At 39.1% G+C, this 14,016-nt stretch overlaps 1 protein-coding gene across 1 annotated transcript in view; it reads right to left on the bottom strand.

Moving 5' to 3' along the window:
* Positions 1–2,888: 2,888 nt before the first annotated feature.
* LOC126272777 (protein XRP2-like) overlaps positions 2,889–14,016 on the bottom strand; it is a 38,646-nt gene continuing 27,518 nt past the window's right edge. The window contains exon 7 of the mRNA XM_049975922.1: positions 2,889–3,458. Within this exon, the coding sequence (XP_049831879.1) occupies positions 3,336–3,458 (123 nt within the window). The 3' untranslated portion in view covers positions 2,889–3,335. The remainder of the gene's footprint in view (positions 3,459–14,016) is intronic.

Here is a 14,016-nt window from a genome sequence, read left to right as displayed (position 1 = left end):
ATTTTTGAATAGCCCTGTATTTTCATAGATTTTGGAGTTTGCTGAATTTACTGCTGGATTCAATGATACAAAATCTTCATGTGTGTTTTGGACTCTTAACTTTGGATGGCTACTAGGCACTTTATTTGGGTTCTGGAATATAATCGATATTTTGAAACTTGAACTTATATTTCATTTGAGTGTACATTTGCAGAAGTTTTACTGTTTTGTAGTATTTTGCTAAGTTTTATTTTTGGTGAGTTAAGAAACAATGGCACTTGAAATTTACATACTTATTGTGTGAAATGATGATAGCTGCTCTGCACATGTTCTGAAATATTAAACTTTACTGCATGCCAATTCAATTATGTGAGTTAGTAGCACATATCACGTAAATGTAAATTTGTAATGGGCACCATTAATTTCAGTTCTGATGCGAACTGAATAAACTCTACATGTTAATCCCATTTAAAATTAATTTCACTCAATGAAACTTTTCATATATTTAATAAAATTATTTAGAGATCCGATGTCTCTGAGAAATTACTTGGTATTAAATAAATATACAATATTTACCCAAGCGTAAGACGAATCTGAATATAAGAAGACTCCCATTTTTTTAAGAGGCTACTTGAGACAAAAATTATTTTTTAACATATTTTGACTAATTGAAATTACAAACTTTTCTTGATGTAAAGGTATCTGCCTAAAAAGTTAAAATCACACCTATTCTAAACTTACAATATTAGAGAAGGAAGTCTGCAGTCTCAGGCAACTGAAACCACACTGCGAGTAGCAGCACCAGTGAATGATGGGAGTGGTGACTGGGTGGGGGTAAGGAGGAGGCTGGGGTGAGGAGGGGGAGGGTTAGTATGGCGTGGCTGGTGGACAGTGAAGTGCTGCAGGGTAGATGGAGGGAAGGGAAGGGGAGGGGAAGTAGTGGAAAAGGAGTGATGTAAAAATATAGTGTGATGGTGGAACGACGGCAGTGTATTGCTGGAATGGGAACAGGGAGGGGGCTGGACGGGTGAGGCTAGTGACTGACAAAGGTTGAGGCCAGGTGGGTTAGGGGAGTGTAGGATGTACCACTGCAAGGAGAGTTCTCACCTGCTGCACAATTCAGAAAAGCTGGTGTTGGTGGGAAGGATCCATAAGGCACAGGCTTTGAAGCAGTCATTGAGATGAGGGATCTCACGTTTGGCAGCATGTTAAGCAACAAGATGATCCACCTGTTTTTTGGCCACAGTTTGTCGGTGGCAATTCATGCGGACAGACGTCTTGTTGGTTGTCATGCCTTCATAGAATGCAGCACAGTAGTTGCAGCTTAGCTTGTAAATCACATGACTGGTTTCACAGGTAGCCCTGCCTTTGATGGTATAGGTGATGTTAGTGACCAGACTGGAGTAGGTGGTGGTAGGAGGATGTGTGGGACAGGTCTTGCATCTTGGTCCATTACAGGGGTATGAGACATGAGGTAAGGGATTGGGAGCAGGGGTTGTGTAAGGATGGACGAGTGTAGGTTCAGTGGACGGTGGAATACCACTGTAGGTGGGGTGGGAAGGATAGTGGACAGGACATAACTCATTTCAGGGTACGGCGAGTCCATAAACTCCTGAAGTTCATAAACCCAACCATCCTGGATGCCCCGTTGTGGCCGGTTACTGTGCTCCCACTGAGAGAATCTTTGCTCTCATAGACCAACACCTTCAACTCTTCTCTAATAGTGTTGCATTCCATCCTAGATTTTCTATTCTAAACTTAGCCATTTACTGGCTCTCTACATTTTGATAATACAAGAAGAAATAAAATAAATTTAAATTTTTATCTTCACTGTCTTTTTATGTTTACTTAGCCTGTTGTCTGTGGTACCACTGCTTTAGTCCATTATCATTCTAATAAGGCAGCTGTGAAACTTACATCTTTCTTGTTACAAATATTTGGCTGCTTCTTACAAATATGTTCCAATTTCATTTTTTCTGAATGCACAATACATTTCACTTCTATAGAGACGTGAGAATGTTACAATGTGTTTTGCTTCCAAACACAGTCTGCTGTCGCTCAACTCATTGGCTGTGTAGAACCCGCAGGTGTCACGCCCCTTATTGTTCCCATCATACTTCACAATGAGGGTCGACAACATTGCTGCTTGTAACACTGGCCCCAATCTAGACTTTTAGGATCTCCTGCAGAAATTTGTGCTGTTGTTGAGTATTTGTCTAATTTTAAAGTCTATTTGATTCCGAGTACAGATGGATTCAGGCAAACTGCAGTTTAAACATGGTAAATGTTCATAAAAAGCCAAAGCATGCAGCATAGATTCTCATGGTTGGCAGCATGATGAAATATGCTGCCTGCTAACGCTCTCTTCCTCACACCCATTATAGTTCTCAGCCAAGCTGGTATCACTGTTCACCTTCCAAACCTTCTGCTGTGCTGTGCTTGCGCAACAGGGAAACACGAATGGCAATACCTTCAAGGGTGCACGTCATATGCAACAGCAAATAATTCATAAATAAAAGATTGCAATCATGATTCAGTCCATTTCTCTACTTTAATTTATCCCGTGACCTAATGATGTCTGTTGATACTGTCTCCACAATCGGTCTATCCACTGTAATTTATTCTTGCACTAACATGTGTAGTCAGATTTGATGTGATTTGTTTTATTTGTTAGACATTTATTTCTGGATTAATTTTCTTTCTTATTTCATATGAATGTCACCATCTTGTTCCAAAGCTGAGAAAAACGTGGTAACATTTTTCCCCAGTGTTCGAATACAAGATCGGCAACATAATTTCTTATTTGTAAACCCCTTTGTAAATCATTAGTTTCTCACAAGTCTCATGGAAGTCATCAAAGGAAAGACAATGCCCAATGCAACATAGTGAAAATTAAATAAAACTTTCGATATAAAATAAAGTGTTTAATTATATAATACATTAAGAGAGATCAGTGACTATAACATTGTACTGAAGAGCAGCAGTGTAAAAATAGATAATTTCAAAAATTGTTTGTTATTACTTGTATAAATATTTACAACACAGACAGCCTTTGTGATTGGTTAACAGCAAAATTTAAATAACAAAAACTTAAAAAAGTGTAAATGTGCTTCTTTTTTCTTACATTAATGACTAGCATCAAATGACTACAATGTAAATATTTTGGCATTGTTAAATAAGTACAGTCATAAAAATGTATAAATATGTCATGAACATCAGTTCGAACAATACAAAGTCATCAAAATTTCTCTGTGACAGCTCATGTGTAACAAAATGAGAGATTGTGCAGTTGTTAAAATCCCATGTAGATACATAAAACAAAAGCTTACACCAGATTATAGCAGTCTTCCTCATTATCATACTCCACATGGGATGGTGAAGTTGAAGAAACTTTCCACTTGCTTAAGTGAAAACTTGGGATTGGTACTAACATAAACAAGACCAGTTGAGCCAGTGTCTTTTGCTATATTCACTGCCACCTGAAATATGAAAAGGACATTGATCATTGCAAGAAGTGACTGAGGAATATTTACATAGATGTACCCAGATAGGCCTTTTTTTTTTTTTATTGCTGCAAATTCAGCAATGCGTGCACTGAAAAATGAACTGTACAGACACATGAAATGTTAAGGGATCAAACCGTATTACTTAATGTCATCAGAGAAAATTACAAAATCAGATATTTCCTAATAGCAAATTTGTGGACCAAGGCAATTTCTTGCTTTTTCAAGACTCTGTGTGCCTCTCATGCAGAGTTAAATGAATTAACCCCTGTAGGAGACAGAAACTGTGCCAGATTCTTGTACCAGGCGCTCTAACTTTTGCTAGAAGTGCTGTTACCACGAGCATGACTTGCAAAATTTCATATTAACTTCAATTTGCCCCGTGAACACTTTGCTAAGAAATAACATTTTCCTCCTGGACTGTAGACACAAACAAACAGAAAATAACTTTACTAAGAGTTAAAATATTGTTCGAAAAGTAGCAACATCTTTTGGTTAATGAGTCCTTAAGTCCAGACGCGGCAGTTTTGAGCCACTGTAGATGTGACTGTTTCATGTTTTTTAGCTGTTAGAACAAGTACCCCAGGTTAAAGTTGCGAGACTTCTCCAGTTAGTACAGCACTACCTGCTGACTAATTAACAGGATGCTTCTGGATATTTTGCCAAGTAGTTGATTCCATTTAGAGTGCAAACTTGGCAAAGCACCCAGAAGCAAACTATTTTCAATAATTAATCTCTCATATACTGTGTGTCACTTTTTAAATTCCAACTACCCTTGTAACATACTAGAGTTATCAGAAAGTGATTTTCTCACACTGCCAAAAGAGGCAGCCCCCCCCCCCCCCCCCCTCTAAAAGGCAAACACTTATGCGTCAGAGATTTTCAACATGCATATGATACCTTATAGATGATACTTCCCGTCACTCACTAAACTGTCTTTGTAACGGGTGGTATTGTCAACTGTAATTCTTTTAACGACTGCCAGTTAGATTTGTGACTGAACATAACAGCAATAAAATTTCATTGTCATCTCTGCTCTGCCTACAGACCAGGTGTCATTAGTATGGAAGTAACGCATATTAGTCAGTCAAAATATCCTAGATGAAGATCTTGAATATACTTCACACTTCAATTTTTCAAGTTAACCTTTTTAACATTAATTCTGTCAGTCTACACAGTTTATGTCAGTAAATGTACATCCATATATATATATAGTAAAATTTATTTCAAATATGTTTTAATCTGTAGAAGCACACTTGACTATGTAAAAGAGATATGTTGCCTACAGGAAAATTAAATAGAACTTTGGAGAAAAGATAGTCACCTGTATGAATATTAAGAGCTCAGATGGCAGGCCAAGAAGGCTGCAATGTGGAAGATATATATAGATGGTCTATACAATATAAATGGACTTGAGGACAATATTACAGAAAGGGAAGGGAAAGTAGATGAGGATGAGCTGGGAGATATGATACTGTGAAAAGAATTTGACATAGTTCTGAAAAACCTTAATTGAAAGAAAGCCTTTGGAGTAGGTGAAATTCCCTTATCATTAATTAGATCTGTGAGAGAGCCAGCCACGTCAAAACTATCCCAACTAGTGTGCAAAATATATGAGGCAAGCGAAACACTCTCATATTTCAAAAAGAATGTAATTATTCCTAATCAAAACAAGGCAGGTGTTGACAGAAGTAAATATTATTAAATCACAATCTGCACTGCACGGAAAGACTACTGTAAGCACTGTACCTATTTATTTCTCTCCAAAATTCCATTCAACAACTAACTGTCAATAACAAAAAATTGTCAACAATAAATCTACCAAAGAATAGCTTCATTACAACTCAGTTGTTTGACCAAAGAATAATAAATATGTCTGTATTCGTCGTCTATAGCAGGTGCTTTCCTCACAGACCTCCCCCTCCTGGTATGTGTTGATACTTGTAAAGAACACGCTGACCTGTCCTTGTGAAAGTCGTCGGTGTTTGTTGCTCCTCCACAACACTGTCAGCAGCTTATCATTGTATGCTGTCTATAATGTATGTTTGTTTTGCTTCAGCATCTGGAAAGATCCTAAATAAGGGGGTGCAACAGCATGCGTACGATATCCGTTCTTAACATGACGTGCGAGCACATTGCAATGTCCTTGTGTATGAACACTTTTCATACACCATGTCATGAGGCTTTGGAAGAGAGCAGTGTAGTTATTAGCCTCTTAATCTACTGCAGCACATACGGTGGCTCTGATGATGTATCAGTCAGTTGTGCTACATAAAAATCCATCAGTTGGCACAAAGTTTCCCCACGAACCATGTGAGTTCCGGAGGCCCCCATGTCAGGCTTAAAGACTTTCTGCAGCCCCCAAAAAACTAATGCCAAGGCTGCTATCTTTGAGTTGTTGTGGTACATAAATGCAGTTTTTAACATCCTGTGCCATTTCTCCACCATCCCATTGTTTGCTAGATGGTGGCTGATCCTGTGGTGATGATGGAATCCACATAATGTAGACAGCTCTACGAATAGGGTTGATTCAAACTGTTGCCCTCGATCGGTGGTGATGTGTATGGACATCCAAATCATGACACCTATGTGTTTACGAAGGCCCTCAAAAAATGCCTCTGAGTACTATGGGACTTAACATCTCAGGTCAGCAGTCCCGTAGAACTTAGAACTACTTAAACCTAACTAACCTAAGGACATCACACACATCCATGCCCGAGGCAGGATTCGAATATGCGAGCATAGCGGTCACGCTTACGAAGGCCCTCAGTTTAGTCTCTGCTGAAATGAGTCTGACAGGTGCTGCCTCTGATCAACAAGTATACCTGTCTATTGTTGCAAATGAATAACAGTACTCTTCAGATGGCGACAGTGGGCCTTCGAGGTCTATGTGCACATGGAAAAGTTGATTTGTTGCTTCTGGGAAGTCCCCTACAGTCTTGTGAATGTCTCTGCTATAGTGTGTTTACAATAAGTTACGACTTTTTACAGTGGAGGGAAGCATAGTTGTCAGTGTGTGTAACATGTGTGAGCAGACGTTCACAGTACAATGCCAGTCCTAGTTGCTGCGGTACATGGGAGGGTCACTTCACTGCGTTAACAACAAACTGGCCGATCTGCATCTTTCTGAAATGATTTTATAGAAACTATTTGGTAATAAACTCTCATTCTCTCACATCATATAGTTGAAGTTGTCAGCTTCATGACAAACCACATATCATTTTGTTAATAGTCATAGTTATTGTGATATTTCAGTAGTAGGTAAATTACTGCAAGAAATTCTTAATTTGCAGTGACAAATAGGTTCCCTATGAATTTGTGTTTGATGCATGTTAGGTTACCTGTTGCTGTGTATTAAATGTACATAATATATTGAATTACTCTTTAAACTTGCCAGGATATCACTGTCTGTTTCCAATCTTGAGAAAATGGAATGTACATAAAGCACTCTGACATGAACTCTTGGGTCAGCAAAAAAACTAGAATGAAATATTCATAAATTTCTTGTATCATAAATGTTTTGAGATATCGAAACAAGATTTTGGCAAATGAAAATGATTATGAGACTGTTCTGCCATATGATTAATAAGTGGAATTTCCTTACAGCAATATTCAAGTGACTACAGATTTTTTCAATGAAATAATGTAATTATTGAGGACCATGGTGAAACAAGAACTGCTGTGGGTTTTGTAACAATATAAGCTAAGAAGTTACATGTTTATTTGTGCACTGAGAATTTGCTGTTTCATAAACTATTGACCTGACTTGCACTAACATGTTAGTTTAATAATACACTATTTCAGGATTCTGTTGCTATTTCGACTGCATTTCAATGTTAGTGAGATGAATATTTCTAAACTATATGTGTTTTAACAAGAGAAGCAGATTTTAACTTGGAAACAGGTGAAGTTATGAATTCCTCAAAACTCACCACAGTCCTTCATGAATCAATGTCTCCTCAACTACCTTCTTGGTATTATGGCTGACACTCAAGCCCAGTCCTATCATGTAACATTTGCAGTGGCTTCTTTTATTAGCATTTCAGTCTCAGTGAGTGTAAACTTCTTCCTGTTTTTTGCCATGTTACTTATCACATAGGCCAATACATTCTGTCAGATTTCAATGAGCATGATATGGATGAAGCCTGATTAAACTACGTACTTTACCATTAGCCAGTTCGTCGACATGGTATCGTGAAGTTTTGGCTTGTAAAACACTAAAAGTTTCATTAACATCACCTTATACATGCTAGGTTAAACTTTATCTCATGGAAAATTTCTTTGTACCCAGAGAAAAATATCCACTTTCGGCCACTGCGTTGGAGCTTTATGCATCACAACAGAGTGGTATGGCATTTTGTCCATTACTATTATCGAATTCTGAGGTATGTTTTGCAGCAGAACATTATCTTCCCACCCGGTGAATGTGTTCTTGGATGACACTTTTATTGCAAATCTTGTATTCAAAAGTACTGCACTGTTGTCATTAATGCAACGCCAACACAAAACACTTATTCACAATACCTGATGACTACAGAACACTTTGACACCAGAAAATATGACTTTACTACGAGAGCTGACAAACAGTGATGCATCTAATGCTTGACACCACATGGTGCTATTTACTCGTGGTGTGGCAAAAGGCGCACTTCACCAGCCAAAGTGCTGGCGGCCTGGTGGGGAAAGCCAGCTTAACATTGGTGTTACCTGGACAACGGTGTCACGTTCCTCTCCGGTCAGTTAAACGTCAAAAGTTGCAACTAATTATAAATGCACTATAAGATTACACATTTGACGGAATCTGCACTTGCTCACCACCTTCCAGAAATTTTTCTTTATACCATGCCACAAAAATTACTCCATCAAGAATTCAAACAATAGAAAATCCAAGATGGAATGTAACAATATTAAGAAAAGGAAAGTTGCTACTCATCATATAGTAGAGATGCTGAGTCACAGACAGGCACAACAAAAAGATTATCACAAATAATGCTTTTGGCCCATAAGGCCTTTGTCAAAAATAGACGACCAGTGGATACAGTTGCCTGACACTGTAGTCACGTGTGCGTGACTTGTGTTTGTGTGTTTTGTGTGTGTGTGTGTGTGTGTGTGTGTGTGTGTGTGTGTGTGTGTGTGTGTGTGGCCTATTGTTGATGAAGGCCTTAACAGCCTAAAGCTTTAATTGTGAGTGTCTTTTTGTAGTGCCTATCTGCGACTCAGTATCTCCACTATGTGGTGAGTAGCAACATTCCTTTTCATAGTATTGTTACATTCCATCAACAATTTGATGGTTGTGTTAGAGTTGGTATGTGTAAGGCTGTGAGTCACACTGAATGAGTCCCTCCTTGCATAATATCCATACTTGCTGGAGTTTAAGGGGCATCGAGTTGTCCTGCAATAATTGCTCTAGATGTCCAACCATGGCTTGCTCTGTTCTTAGCTGATCATAATCTACTGTTGTATAAAGTGCACCTTGAGAACAAATCCACCCTGATACTGTGCATCCATTTTATGAGATTCATATAGGTGTTAAACTGCCCACTGAATTTCAGCTGGTGGAATGGCTGTGGAGAACAAGCTTCTTTCCTCCCCCATAATGACTTATAATCGATACAAACTGTAAAAGGCCAACCTTTGACATAAGAATGAAAGTATTGAAATGCCCCATAAATGGGCAGCCGCCCTCTGTCATACACACTCAACTTAGCTTGTGCTTTTTTGAGGAAAAGTCCTAAAGGTTTCCAATCATGCTCAACTTTTTGATGCAGGACCATACCAGTTCATACCAGTTACAAACTGGTTGGCGTCCACTACAACTGTCAACGTCACATTGTGAGCAGTGTGTGCCAAAAGGATTGCTTCTTGTAAATTGTGTCTTGCCTTCTCAAAGGTCTGTTGCATGACAGGCATCGATGGCAGGGCCTGTTTGCAGTAGTGGGATGTTTTTAAAGGTATACAAATTTTCTTTGAGGACAGATACCCAACACCGATCTTCATGGCATAAGAATGTGACTTGTTTTTGCTGGAGGGCATACTTAGTGTTGTTTATTATTAGCCCATACTTCCTGATTACCTCGAATGCCATCTTCAGTTGGTCTTCATGTACTTCAGCCATTTGTAAAAATATCAATACAGCATTCCAGGTATCTGAAGCAGAACTCTAGTCTCCTCCGAACTTCATCAATGAACCTCTGGCAAGGCTGTGCTGCACTTTTTAGCTCAAATGGCATGAGGAGAAACTTGGAGGCTGAATCAGCTTATGAACGCAGTCTTGCGAATGTCTGCTTCAGGCGCTAGGAGCTGGCTGTAGGCCCGTCCACCACGCTGATAACTTGGGTTCTGTCCAACACGTTTGTAAAATCCCGTAGAATGGGAACAGGGTCGTGGTCAGGGAATGTCCTTGCGTTTAGTGCATGATAATCCCTGTAGGGTCTCCAAGAGCCTGAATCCTTTCGGACCAGGTGCAAGGGCAACACCCATAGGCTATCTGATATCCATATGATGCCCGCTTCTAACTGCTATCAAACTCTGCTTTTGCTCCTGGAAGCCAGTTGGGGACAGTCTTCTCAGCCTTTGAAAAACCAGTTTACCTGCTGTGATTTTAATGTTATTCACTGTGTTGTGAAGCACCTTATGGCCCAACTCTGGGGAAACTGCATTATTAAGTAAGCAACAGCATTGCTTGAAACTCTGCTACAGCACCCATAGTTACCTAACTCTTCTGTCTAATTTGTGCTGTGCTCAGCTGTAGATAATGTGAGTAGGCAAACAGTTTTCTCTCTTGCTGGATGTGAGGTCTGCCAGTTATGCAAAAAACCATTTTTCTCAGTACCCAAACATGTTTTGGCACTGGGTACTGAGAAAAACGGTGTTTTGCTTAACTGGCGGACCTCACATCCAACAATTTTAACTGCAAACATGGCCAATACAAGGAGCTGCAAACCAAAAGATGGACAGTTTTCTCTCTGTTGTCCTGGCTAAACTCTCTCACATAATTGGTCCAACCATGGGTGAAGAACCTTGTTCGTTTCCCACGATTTCACACTCAGTTACTATGGTTGTAGTGATTATCACCTCATCTGTATCTTGGTGACTTTCAGAAAACATACAGCCTGCTACGCTTACTGCACTACACTGAGCTCGTTCAGGAATGAGCAACGTGAAGTGAAGCTAGTAGCTCTCGAGCCTAACCGTTTGTGGTACCAACATATAAGTTCATCTCATCCCACCTGTGCCTGCCTCTGTCATCCAGGACAGATATGCCACTAGTATAGACAGCTACTTACGCATTATGTCAGTCTGTAGCTTCAGATCACAGAGTTGCACATCAACATTAACTCTCGGCATTTGCCTTATAGGCTGCAGCTTCCACAGTGCTGTCGCCGTCCACGTCTTGTGTTATTGCTGCTCTGCTTACTTGTCCCACTACTGCATCTCTTTTGTCTGCACTGACAACACAGAGTTGACGTTATCGGAGGTACATGTGACAATCACCGCTTTTAACAACAGTGGCAGCTGTATGAGTCAAACACGTCTTAGTGTGTCTCCTCTACAATATTTCAAGAAATGCCGCCAAAATTCAGAAGGTGTCCTATTGCCAATATGTTCTGGGTGCATGACCAGCTGCATTCGCTGTCTATGGATTTGCATAGACACTGTATTACTGTATGAGATTTTCACTCTGCAGCAGAGTGTGTGCTGATATGAAACTTCCTGGCAGTTTAAAACTGTGTGGTGGGCCGAGACTTGAACTCGGGACCTTTGTCTTTTAGGGGCAAGTGCGCTACCATCTAAGATTCCCAAGCATGACTCACGCGCTGCCCTCACAGCTCTACTTTTGCCAGTATCTCGTCTCCTACTTTCCAAACTTTACAGAACTAGCATTCCTGAAAGGGGATATTGTGGAGACATGGCTTAGCCACAGCCTGGGAGATGCTTCCAGAATGAGATTTTCACTCTGCAGCAGAGTGTGCACTGATATGAAACTTCCTGGCAGATTAAAACTGTGTGGCGGATCGAGACTCGAGCTCCTGAGTTTGAGTATAGATCTGCCACACAGTTTTAATCTGCCAGGAAGTTTCATTGTATTACTGTGTCTCTCAAGTGAAAGTACCAGTCTCATGTGGGCATTTAAATATAACATCTAACACTGTCTCTACCATTTGTGCATCCAGGCTATTGTCAACCATCGTGTACTTAGTGTAATCTTCTGTCATGTTGTTTAGCATGAATGCTAGATCCAACATGGCAAACCAAACCTCAGGCTTCTCTGATAGGAACTTAAACACTTGTCTCTTCATTCAGGAACTTGTGATCACATTATATGCCACTGTTCCACCGGCTGCTGCCGAGGCTGGCTGTTTGTAATGGTGAACTCTTGTCATCCTGTACAGTAATTTTCATTTGCAGGTCTTTAATTTGTTTCTCCAAATAGCCACGAAATTTGTCGTTCTATCGGATTGCGTCTGGCTTTGTAATTTACCGCTTTGTCTTGCTTTTCTGGTGTCACCAAGTCATAGGTATAGCTAGCTGCACTAATAAAAATGTCTTTCTATTTGTGCTTTTCACAGTTATGTAATCCAAGTGCTAGCCAAGCCTGACAACGCTTAACTTCAGTGATCTGACAGGAAATGGTATAAACCACTCCAGCAAGACCAGTGGCAAAAAATTCATTAAGTAACTTTAGTTTTGCGAGGTAGTACATAAAATTTTGCAACTACCCCTCATATGTTACAAACAGCTTTTCTTTTTTTTTATTTCATTTTATAGTTGTGTAGAGTCTTTCCTTCTCTAGTATGCTGGTGTTATCTGCACATCTCTGATATTTTCTATGCATTGTCCATCAACTGACTAACTGAGTGGTTGCCTTTTCTCATTTTTGTTAATCATCTCATTATGCACATCACATTTTGAGGTTCACTTCCTAAAAGAATACAAAACATCCTATTATTTTCACTGCATTACAAAGAAGCATGGAAAATTTACATGTAATTCTGGTTTTAGAATTTTTTTCTGCATATTGCAATTTTTGTTGTTCCTATTGTCTCCTTAGTATGTTTACCTGTGGTGGAAGTTGGCAGGAACTGTTTCCACAGTAGATATTTACAGTAAAACCACAGTTCCACTACCTTTCACCATCTGCCTCACTCCAGATCCATACGCTGCACCAGCCAACAGGCACAACTCATTACATATGTATTTCTCTGACAACTTACACACATGAATTACATTCCACTTTTCTACAGAGCAATTATCACTTTTATACTCAACACATCCTTGGGTCAGTAGTAACGAAGCATCTGTTGTTCAGGAAATTGTGAGCTAGGTGGGATGCAAAGACCTTAATGTGTAAACACAAAGCCCATTATGTAGAAATAGCACTATCACTTGTGCAGTTGTATCAAAATGATGCCAACAAATTATTGCATAGTATTTGTTTTATCTTATGAATTTAGGTGAAGTTGATGCACTGACATGTTGGTTGGTGGTCCTTCACACAAGACCAAATTCACGCTGACTGTGTTAGCATTCAAACTGATGTTAGTTATCAGAGACAGAAAATACATTTCATTCACCAATGACTTGCACAGAAGTGAAACATAGAACATTTAATGTCAGAGTTCCCATAAACAATCAAACTTATTTGTCAAATTTGCTCTTATAGAACCATGCATGTGTCAACCAAGCCCGTACACAATCTTACAAGTTTGCCAACTTAATTTCACTTCTGAATCAGGTGCTGTTCATTCATGTTGTATTCTGAAACAATTGGGAATCACTACAAATGCAGATAAAACATTTCTAACATTGACTATGGCAATGTCTTAAAAGAAGGGAAAGAAGAAGAAGAAGAAGAAGAAGAAGAAGAAGAAAACAATATGCTCATCCAGGGAATGGTATAAAATGGGAAAGAAGTATACACAAGTAAATCTACATTGTTCTCAGAACCTGATGACTACATCAACTTTCTACGAATAGATTGCGAAACATTTAACATCTTGTTTAGAGTTACTTCACCCTCACACTGAAACAGAAAACACAAGCATGTGAAAATCTGTTCTCATTTACTTGATCCTCAAATGACATTTTGTTAAGATATTACAATGTGGGAGCATATAGCCTACATATCCCGTGAAAGAACTAGAGAACTTTGATTTTTACTTTATTTTATCTGTATTTCTTTTTTTTTAAAAAAAATTAATCGTTTTTCCACTTGTATGCTGTGCACAGGATTTGTTCTTACTCTCTTCCTGCATAATATACAAGGTTATTATAAATGATTGAAGTGATTTCATAAATTCACTGTAGCTAGATTAATTGACATATTGATACAAAATTCAAAACACATAGAAAAACTTTAAAATTTTGACAACAGGTACCGAGAAAGTGTATGTTGGACTTGAAAGGCATTCACATCTGTCTGTTATGACAGTGCAATAACACTTCATAATGTAGTTCAACAAAGATACACCAACTGCCAATTCCATTCGGCAATGGTATGTGCCACTTAAAGCATCAGGATGCTCTGCAAGGG

The sequence above is a fragment of the Schistocerca gregaria genome, chromosome 5 (genome assembly GCF_023897955.1).
Source record: "Schistocerca gregaria isolate iqSchGreg1 chromosome 5, iqSchGreg1.2, whole genome shotgun sequence".
NCBI lineage: Eukaryota > Metazoa > Arthropoda > Insecta > Orthoptera > Acrididae > Schistocerca > Schistocerca gregaria.
This window is presented reverse-complemented; position numbering and strand designations above follow the sequence as displayed.